The 10553-nt window shown below is 47.5% G+C and overlaps 3 protein-coding genes across 3 annotated transcripts; 1 reads left to right on the top strand and 2 right to left on the bottom strand.

Annotated features, from left to right (window-relative positions):
- Positions 1 to 4705: 4705 nt before the first annotated feature.
- Positions 4706 to 4930, bottom strand: N7446_012209 (uncharacterized protein; the record flags this gene model as incomplete). The annotated part of the gene is made up of 1 exon (XM_058520951.1): positions 4706 to 4930. The coding sequence occupies one exon, from the start codon at positions 4928 to 4930 to the stop codon at positions 4706 to 4708; it is 225 nt and encodes a 74-aa protein (XP_058366317.1).
- A 1029-nt stretch (positions 4931 to 5959) lies between these two features.
- Positions 5960 to 8229, bottom strand: N7446_012208 (uncharacterized protein; the record flags this gene model as incomplete). Its single annotated transcript, XM_058520950.1, has 2 exons — positions 5960 to 7362; positions 7890 to 8229. The coding sequence occupies 2 exons, from the start codon at positions 8227 to 8229 to the stop codon at positions 5960 to 5962; spliced, it is 1743 nt and encodes a 580-aa protein (XP_058366316.1).
- Positions 8230 to 9139: 910 nt separating this feature from the next.
- Positions 9140 to 9846, top strand: N7446_012207 (SUR7/PalI family protein; the record flags this gene model as incomplete). Its single annotated transcript, XM_058520949.1, has 3 exons — positions 9140 to 9286; positions 9329 to 9655; positions 9691 to 9846. Coding segments are annotated over 3 exons (630 nt in total), but the record flags the coding sequence as incomplete, so codon positions are not given.
- Between the last annotated feature and the right edge of the window lie 707 nt (positions 9847 to 10553).

Below are 10553 nucleotides of genomic sequence, written 5' to 3'. Positions count from 1 at the left end.
TGCCCAGTGTTAGTAGTCCAAGTGGTACCTGGGAGCGAGGCGGGGCACACCTTTAGTATCACTCGACAATACTTGATAGCATGGCGGGTCGGAAATGAACGGTGAGAATGAAACAATGATGGGGAAACACTAGCTGTGCTTTCGCCTGATGCAATCCCAGTAAAGTGGAAAGTTGATAGGTCTTTTCTTTACACGCGGCGGTTTCTCGCTCGCGACTCTCATGGTAAACAATCTGTAACCTGCATGAGAAGTGAGTTAAGGTGGCATGATAAACGCGTTTTTACGTGCCAATAGTCATGGTTATAATAAATCTAAACTTTGGAGTAGATCGAGTGGGAACAAGAGAAGTTATGGTAGTCGATTTAACTAGAGCAGCAAAGATGTGGAAAGACGACTTGTAGATATATATAATTTCGCTCGACTTTCTGTAGCAACCGTTGGTCACCAAAACTAGACATTTACCTATAAAAAATCACGAAAAATAATGACGCAGAATACATAGAGCTTACCGAGCCCTACAATATAGGGTATATACTTCAGAACATGGATTGCATGGGAAATATTTTCTACTTATGCTTGACCGAGGCTGTGATCGCACTTGAAATACAAGTTGGCTAGTGGAAACGTGTATTTCTGTAATACAAAAACCGGGGAAACGGAAGATCCATTAATGCGCGCAAAATGCATGATATGAATAATATGAATGCGAATATGAATAATGCGCTTATTCGCGCGAATACGATATTCATTTATTCATATTCGCGGGGTGCGAATATGAATATGCCCTATATTCGCATTCATTTATTCCTTTCGGAGCCCTATGTAGATAGTTTTACCTCTTGGGATCTAATCAATCGATCTCATCAGTTGATCTCATCAGTTAATCTCATCAATCTCATAAATCAGTGAATTGCGTCGATTTCCATGAGATCTCAGTCAATTAGGGGCCTCAGGTGGTAATTGTAATACTCAAAATTACTAGGAAGGTCTACATAACTTATGCAAATGCCAAGAATTGGCATGTTTGCAATGTTTGGGGCCCATTTGGGGGCCCATTAAACCATATTGGGCTTCTACCTTAGGCCCATAGCCTACCAGTGGGCCTAATGCCAGGCCCAAAACCCGCCCCATTTATGGGCTGGGGTGGGTTGGGCTATGGGCTTTGTGGGCCGGTGCGGAGGTCTAAGTTTGACGGATGGGTAAGCAGCTGGGGGGCTGTATCTGAGCCCGAGAGCATCTATATCAAGATCGACGATGATATTGTATGTAACAATAATTTATCGCACTCAGGCGCTGCACTCGGGCGCTGCCTGATCAAGACAACAATTAACCGCAGGCACAGGTTTACATCGAGGACTCCACCATACCAGCGCTATGCGCCAAGCTTCTCAACAACCCACAGTACTTTGCTGTCCCTGCAAACACCGTGAATGGAGGAGCGCTCTCATGGGTGCACCGCCGCTTAGGGGCGTACTTACCTTATTGGCCAGTAAGCTTGCTGAAGTTGCCTCTACAGCTTGGGAGCATAATGAATAATTTCGGGGATAACAGGAAACGCAACCAACCCGGTCTGTGTCCAACCCAGGTCCCGATAGTAACAAGCCCCAAGCAAAATGCTGGCGCCCCTCGAAGCTCCCTTCGTATACCGGACCCATTGACGGACCACCCGACTTCCGGTCAGATGGTGCGACGCCAGCACCCTATGAGGGTCACAGGTGGCTCCCAGTTCGTCTAGCCGCATCTGAAACTTGCAAAGGGCTGCCCGCCGATACCCTCACCTTTGATGCATGGGGTGCCGGTGTTAGGAACTGGGCAGCAGGAGCTCAGGCTCATTATTCATTTCTGCAACATCTGGAGCAAGATACCACATCGCAATACAAATTTGATGAATGGGATTTCAACTACGAACGCCTAGCAATCAATTTCCTGGCCCTTCGTGGTAAGGACATTATAGCGTCTTTCCCATTTTCTTCGGATGATGATGAAGAATATCTCACCTGTATTCGACCCAGGGAGCTCGGAAGGCCAGTTGTCGTGATGATGATGATGATGATGATGATGATGTATTCATTTGCCCGATGTAGCTCGCTCTATATATATGCTGCTATGCGGGAGTGCTGTCAGGCCTGCCGACAGCTGGAAGGTGGTCGCCAGCCCACTGGGCGACCGTCAGGGAACTCGCCTTGCGAATTTCTGATCAATCGCCCTCGAATCGAAATACGTAAACTAAACAAAAGAAATGCACGGATGCAAACATGATAAACACAAAGCCAAAATGAACGTCATTTACCCCTGGTCGCGGGTAGGACCAGGGCCCCGCTTCAACACACCATTCCCACGCCCTCTTCTCTCCAACTGTCCAGTCTTGTCGGCTGCCGCTTGCGCGCTCGCTTGGATCAAGGGAGTACAGTGGACCTGGCACTGCACTCCTAATGGGCGCCATCCTTCTTCTTCCGTCACACTGTCTAAGGGATCATTGTCTCCGCTCCTTTGTCGTCCCCTTCCTCGCCCAGAGCCGTAGGGTCGACTGTCTGAAATTGGCCTAGGAGGCCGGTCTTGACCATGAATTCGGCCACAACTGTGCGGGCCTCCGGTCGTGTGAGGAGTTCGTCCCAGTGGAGAGCGACTCCCTGGTATGAGAGAGCGCTTCTCATCCAGTCTCGCTCATCCTGGTGCAAGGGGCATTCCAGCAGGACGTGTGTCACTGTTTGGCTAACAAGATCGCAATCACACCGCGCTGTTTCGCGTCGGTTGATACGATTCAGGTAAGCCCCTAGGCCTATTCGCCCAGTTCTAAGCTGCATCAGAATCGATGTCGTCGCTTTGCGCAAGCCCATCCAGTATTCTAGCGTCTTTGTTGGTGCTTCAATCAAGCGTTTCGTCTGACGACTGGTCGTTTCCTTGGCCCACGTTCTGTCCCACTCCAGCTTCGCTTCTCTGCGAATTCGTCGTCCCGCTGCGGCTGCGAGACGTATGTCTCGGTTGAGAGGATTATGCAGCCGGTCCGGTTCCTGCGCCGCTTCTTTTGCGTGTTGGTCCACGATCTCGTTGCCAATGACTCCTTGGTGCGCAGGAATCCATCTGAGTTCTGTCCGGATACTTCTGACCGCAAGTTGTAGGATCAGGTTAAGGCATCCTGCTAGATAGACCTGTCCTGACGGCATCCGCGGTCGCCTCAGCGCCTTCAGCGCTGCTTGGCTGTCTACAAAGATGACTACCCCGTTCTTCGCCTGCTTAGCCCATGGCTCTGTGCTTTCCAGAACCATTTCAAGTGCCATCTCAATGGCTCGAAGCTCTGCCGCATATACGGTGGACGTATTATCATCTCCCATCTGGCTATGAGCATGTTGATCCTCAAGGTCCACGACCGCTGCCGCTCCGATCCTTCCATCAATCCCGCTCCCGTCGGTGTACAGTATCAAGGGTCTTTCTCTTGGGTCTTTAGTCAGGATCTGGTTGTGGTGGTTGACCGCAACCTCTCTTTCCTCGATGATTACCTCCGGCGGCGCTTGCCATGGTGCCTGGACGAATGCCTTTCGATTCTCCCAGTTCCTCGCGAAAGTTCCCGGGAGAGTCGTGAGGCATCCGTCCGTCCACACGATTTATTATTCATATTGCTTTTCTTTAGAATGTCAATGGCTCTGAACTAGCTTTAGTAGGTGATATATAATGTAATTAGTGTCTAAGCGCAAGGATCGGTAGGCTTAATTTTCCAGAAACGAAAGTCAAGATTAAGAGAAAGGAAAAAGTAAGGAGCTTTTCTGGTTTCTATGGGTTCTTCCTAGCCAACGAAATCGGAGATCCTGGAGACCAGCCTGGCTCGTCTCCAGGAATGCAGGAAACGTCTCCAGGAGCACTGCTATGGGCTTTGGACTGATCCCTGGAGCCACTATGCCTAAAGAGGAGAGTCTAACTCCTCTGGCATCTATCGTGCATCCTTCCTTTAGGGAATATAAACGTTGTGAGTAAGTCGTATAAAATCTATACTATTCTATAGGTCTTCAACCACCAAGTTTTTCAGAATACACATTGTATTCAAACCTCCTACAGACGTCAATACGCCAACATGCCTCCCCAGAGAACAAAAACTGCGAGCATTTCAATCGCTGTCCCTCCACCAAACGCTCATATATCGTCGTCCAGGCTCTGAAGCCTACGAGTCGTCACATATGTGGTCCTTAGCAAAGTCGTATGTGGTCCCTAGTTTTGCCCTAATCTGCCCCCCGGTGTAACGAAACACGCCGTGTTCTGGAAGTTACTTTGACTTTTAAGTAACTTAAAATCTACGCACGCGTTAATATTTTAATAATTTAAATTTCCTATATAGATTCTTTCCTTAACAATTCCGACACAAGATACTTTATAATACCCGACACCAGCTTTGAGTTGACTTAGCCTGAATAGACCGTGTCACACTCGAGCCAAGTGTTTTGTAGTTGGTTACAGCCAGAACCTGTTGGTCCACTAACTTGTCTCCAGCCGTCACACCCTCCTCCGGTACCTCTATCGAACGTGACGAAGCAAGACGACCCGTACCCTTCACCACCGTTTACTTTCATCGATCCATGGACGTATCCGTTGCCGGGTGCGTAGTTGCCAACCAAATTTTGACCAGGCACATTCCTAAGAGTAGGGGAATTAATTAGCCTATTTGGTTTGGGAAGAGGAGGATAGGGTAATTTAGAGAAGCTCCGAGCGGAGGGGCTTACATTTTGCAGAGACAACCACTAGCGTCCGTCTGCGTGTTACTGCCCGGCGGAGGATGGCCACCAGCCACGCCATAGCCGCCATCGCCGCCATCGCCGCCATCGCCGCCATCGCCGCCATCGCCGCCATCACCATCTCCATGGCCACCACCTTCGCCTCCACGAGCTGAGACCTCACCTATAGCGGTGAGGAAGGCAAATGTAGCCACAAAGAATGTTTTCATCGTCGCGTTTAGCCGTCGTAGAAGGTGTCGGAAAAGAAGAAGTAAGGAACTAGCAACAATTCTTTTGTTGCCTTTTCATGAATGGACTGACTTAGAAGTGTGGTCGTGTGGTGAGCACCTTCCAACGTAGAGCATATATATATCTTTATATATATATATACATATGTACAAATTCGCTGCGCAGGAGTCGGTTCCGGGCGTTCCGTGCCGCTTAAGAGTAAGAAAGGACATTTTGCCCCCTTAAATCTGGCACCAAAGGAACTCTTATTTAGGGATTATGTATCCGCCCCACAGACATATGCAGCGCAACCCTGGCAGTATTCTCATGGAGTTTTTCAATTTCTACGGACATCATTTTCAATACAATACGAGGAAGCGAATCTGCAGCTGAATCGTAAATTACAACAAAGCGAAAGAACCACTCGCACAGCGTCTGGGCCGTCATGGCAAATTATCCCGGGTGGGATTTCGCCTGCCTATGTGAGCGGTTGGGACACTACCTCGGTAATTAGCACAGACTCCCAGTAAAACTGGTAACACTAGCAAACTTTCTAGTGGATAAATGATGGCATACACTTGCACACTGAAACATCTCGAGAAATTTTGGGAAATCATTTGAGTTGAGGAATAACGATTAACAGTTTTCCTCACTGCGCTCGCCGTGCTCCGATGAGTTTGCTGGTAGATTTCACTGTTTACTGCAGACTCCACCTTGTTGGCGTTAGAAATGTATTGCAGCTACATTAGACTCTTCCTAAATGTCGCGCAGGCATGTTGTCCACCGCATTGCATTTTGCCGAGTATTTTATAATAGGTGCATTTGTATAGCAGGGCTAGCTTCGGTCTGACCACAGACACTCCGATCTACATGCATCGTCGCCATCTAGCTCTCTGGGTCGTCTTGGAATGTGGCGGTCCTCACCTCTGGCGCAATCGGTAGAAGGGTCCGGTAGGTAATCGCTATACGATACTACAGGGCGGATCGAATCAATGTTCACGATTTTATTTGTTCGCTCGTCCAAAATATAATTATTCTATATCATCTTCATCCCCCGGAAGATCCACCTCGGCTTGATATGCGAGATTTCCTTGGGCCAACTCCTTCAGGCTCGTGTTCAACCATTCTTTCGCACCAATAATTTCATGTTGACCGTTCATACGTCGCTTTTTGCTCCTTCTTCCTTCGTCTTGGTCGGTCGACCCGTGAAATACCGTTTGGGAAAGATCCTCACCTATATATTCGGCGTGCAAAAGTAGGAACGGGTTCCCCAAATATAGCGAATAGCAATCTCTCCCGTTGATGCCCCGTGTTGGATTATCGCTAGAATATATATAGAAATGATTTTGGGAAAACCCTTCAAAGAACGTATTCAAAGCGGATTGAATATTTGGTAGCGGCACGATTTTATCAGGCTCGCCAGGAATGATGAATTTCATGTTAAAGCAGCTCGATGGCTGAATATCCATAGCTGGAGCAGCCAATGTGGGATCAAACTGCGGAGTAGAACAGACGGGGAACACGGTTGCTTCATTTTCTGCTGGTGGAATTATCGTGTTTTGAATCATGTTGTCAAAGTTCGGGTTCCAGAGAGAAGATTGAGAAAGTGTATCGTTGGTTTCAACTGGACGAACGAATTGACTATCAGGAATATTTTTGAGATAGCGGAAATATGCCAAAAACACCGATCGCCGAGCAAATCCTGCAGTAACTCGGGGAGAGCTCCGAGGCTGTTCCAATACCTCCCGCGAAAGTGCAAACTGATCTGCCTCCACTGAGTCCGTATATGGCTTTCCATATCGTCTTTCTACCGGTAGGTCTTCTTCCAGACTTGCTGGAAAGTCACATGGTGTGAGGGGAGGTAATTCAACAGGCTCAGCCTGGGGTCCATCCGCAAAAGGGGTGCTAAATCCTTTTTCCCTGGCAAGCCAAAAGAGGTGTTGCCAAAGAATTCCCCGTTCAGGCGTGTGAAGTCCTTCAACAGGTGTCGCCGCGCGTTGCGTGCCAGATTTTGTCCGCGGCACGCGGCGCTCGTGATTCGTCATTTCGAATCCGTACTGGAAGCTGAAACGCCAGAAATCATAAAGGTCCTCCCGTATTCCATGCTGACGATTTGAAGTCATGACAGGGACACTAGTGTTATATTGTTCCCCTAGTCCTTCGTCGATGGTTATCTTCCGATGGGGATCAGAAATGCAGAGTTGCTGTAGTACACTCCGGCTAACCTCCAGGGTGAGCCTGTTTTTGAAAAATGTCTCCAGCGTCGGTATGGGGTACTGAATCTCTTGTAATCGTTCCCAAATTTCAGAGCGGTCCTGGGCATGTTCAAGATCAGGGAACAATTCTTCCTTTAACATTCGTTCCTTCAAAAACTTCAAGTCCCGAGCAGAGACTTTGGGCGCACGCGATTTTAATAGCTGGATAGTCACACCGTCTAATCGTGCCAAAAGGTCAAGCCTGTTTCCCATTAAGCCGAAGAACGTATTCTTTATGTGATTCAAATAGCACAGAAGAGGCTGATGCTTTCACTTAGCCGTCTGAGCATGACATTTTGGGCATTCAAATGGAAGCAAGTAACTTACCTCATCACAACGCATTGCCACCAATTTATGGAGTAGTCCAATTCGCATGCCTTCCCAAATACCCGCTATAGGGAGCAGAGCATCGAAAGCTTGGGGCATTGTCGGATGTTTGAAGAAAGCTCGCAAATACTTTCCCTTTTTGCTTCCAGAAACCCTTTCTAGAGCAGCCCACCAATGGTTTGCTGCTATTCTGTTTACAGGGCCATCGAGATATCCTTCATAATACCTTATTCGTTGATAGATTAGCCCATCCGGAGGTGTTTGATCATTCGGGAAGTGCTCTCGAAGAGACCGAATGAATTCTTCTTCTAAGGGATCTTCACTAGCTTGAAAACATCAGGCATATACATGCCGGGGGAAAGCGCACTACTTTACGCACCTATCTGGTCTGTGACGTAAACATCCACAATCCACCACGAATTGCTAGGACTGAGCTTGTTCCTTGCCGCGATAATCAAATTTTCATGATCCTGTGCGCGCAGCTGATAGTCGATATCGACATCCAATTCATGGATTTGTCCATTGACCAGTCGTGGCCTGACGTAACGTTCCCAATCACTTCCAGGAACCAATACAGGGACATGGTATTCTTCCATCAGGCGATAGCACCCTTCAGTATCCATAATTCGCTCAAGTCGGGGGATATTCTGGCGGTTGCTCATTTGCCGCTTGAAGTTTTTGTCGAATACAAGACGAGAAATGTCAACACGTGCGGCCATCTTGAAATGTTCTTTACGATAGGTGAACAGTCTGCCCTCGGCTTCTTCCGCTTGAGCTTGAGATAAGCGCGTCATTTTCTAATGCAACGCGCGCGGTATGTTTGAGCTTGCTGCCGAGAGAGCGGGACTATTTAAATGTCCTGGAGGAGAGAGCCAATTTCATATTTTGCCTTTTCGACTGATATGCCGTAGCCGGAATCAACTTGAGGCCCATGATGGTACAATTCCATTATAGACGCGGAAGTGGTGGTCGATCTTCTCTATAGAAAACTGAGGGAGTCAACTTCCGTCGCTCCGGCTAACCTGATCTTAAATCAGGCCTTATTCCCTCTAATGTTCGCTCACTGTTAGGGGTTCAACCGTTCCAATAGATTTTACTACAATTTAATGGCAATAACTTGGTCAGGTCCATCACGTTAAACCAAATTTTGCTGAAACCAAACATTTGAGGGTTGTGTTGTCAACCCCGAACAGCAGTCAATAATGCTATGCCACTTGAACTTTAATGGGTACATGGAATGACGGCTCCTGACTCGGTTCACCTTGGTATTATATGTCTTTCTGTTATGACTTTAATATACAGGCTATCGCTTCTATAAAGAGCACATGGTTTCTACATGCTAGTGAAGGGCTTTCATCAAGGGACCATTACCAGGACACTCATATCTTCTTCCAAACACCCCAATATAGCATATATAGAATGCTTCGGCACGTAGGAAAGCTACTTCCCTTGGCTTTCTCGATATCGGCCTTGGCCTGCCTCGCTGTTGTCTTTGTGGGATGCACATCGGCCTCTTCCCCCACTGGATTGCATTTCTTAAAGGCAAGCCAATATACCATAAACCTAAGGAACACACTAAGCTAATGTGAAATCCATAATCCATAGGTGAATTTAACCAATTTCCCAGAACCAGGGAACCTTCATCTACGTCGTTCCCCCAGTATTGCCGGGGTGGACGGATCCGATGTTGCAAATAAAGCCAGTAGTGAGGCCAACGGTGTTGTGAACAGTGCTTCAACTGCAGTCATTTATGCCTCGGGCGCCGCAGAGACTGCAGTAAGCCAGGTCACTGATAAGGTCTAATCATTGTCCGACGAGATCAGCTCACACCTTCCTGGTTTTTATTCTGTTGGGCTTTGGGGTTATTGCCAAGGACAGAAGGAAGAATCATCGTATTCCAATTGCTCGCAGCCCAGTACCTCTTTCTCATTTGACTTGTTAAGCATTTTTGGCTCAGTTTCCTCAGGCATCAATGAGGTACTACCAGACGAAAATAACAAGGTCCTTGCTGGATATCATGATGTTTCCCGGTGGTCAGTTTCAGCTTACATCCTGGGATTTGTTTCCACATGTATGGCTGTTATTTTTGGCGTCACCACAATGTATTTTTCTCGAGGAAAAGTATTGCTTATCCTCTCTTCGTTGGTAAGGCCCTGGCACATTGATTCTATATACACAAGCTGACCATTGCTGAGTCTGCCGCTATTTTTGTCACCGGTGCATCCATCGGGGTTACGGTAATCTACGGGTTGATTACGGGTGCCATACAGAGTATCCTTCATCCTCTGGGGGCAGATGCAAGTTTTGGGGCGCATTCGTTCGCTGCAACCTGGCTAGCAGTGAAATTTTCCTTTGCAGCCCTTTTGACATGGCTGATAGAAATGTTTTGCTGCTGTATTTGATGCGGATATGGAGTAGTACAATGCGGAGTAGTTACAGGTCCCCTTGAAATCAGTTTCACCGCTTTATTCTCTTCAGTTCTTCAGTCTTGGTAAGGCCCGCTTCAATCTACGTCTGGACTAGTTCATCTCGCTATGCCGAATAGGAAAAGGGTTGTGAGCAAGGGTCTGTCATTGACTAACCACATTAAGCCTGGAGTCACTATAATATGACATTCGAGAACCATTCAAAGAGAACAAAACGTTGAAACTTATTTCGATCCGCCTTGTAGGATAGACAACAATACATGGGTTAGACTAGATAGACTACCGTTTCCAGAATCGACTTCGAGAAAGAATGATAGGGAAAAAAGTGGTATTTTTAATTGGTTTCCATCCATTTGTAATAGGCTTGTACTGTAATTGCGGGCAAAGCTTTATTGCCCCTGATGAGGTTGTCTGTGCTTTACGAAGTGGACGACCCTGTCGGCCTTCGTGCTTGATCTTTTGATGAATCAGGTATTCTGCTGTGTTGCAGGAATTCAGACATGCTCTTCGAAGCTATCGTACAGTCACCCAGAGGATCATCCACTGGTACCATTATAAATTGCATCGACCGTGGGCTATCGCAAACACCCTGGTAAGCATGCTTCACGACCTTTCGA

Source organism: Penicillium canescens, assembly GCF_028828765.1.
Source record: "Penicillium canescens strain IBT 15451 chromosome Unknown utg000010l_segment0_segment0, whole genome shotgun sequence".
Classification (NCBI taxonomy): Eukaryota; Fungi; Ascomycota; class Eurotiomycetes; order Eurotiales; family Aspergillaceae; genus Penicillium; species Penicillium canescens.
Note: the sequence above shows the minus strand (reverse complement) of the source record. Positions and strands in the feature narration are given on the sequence as shown.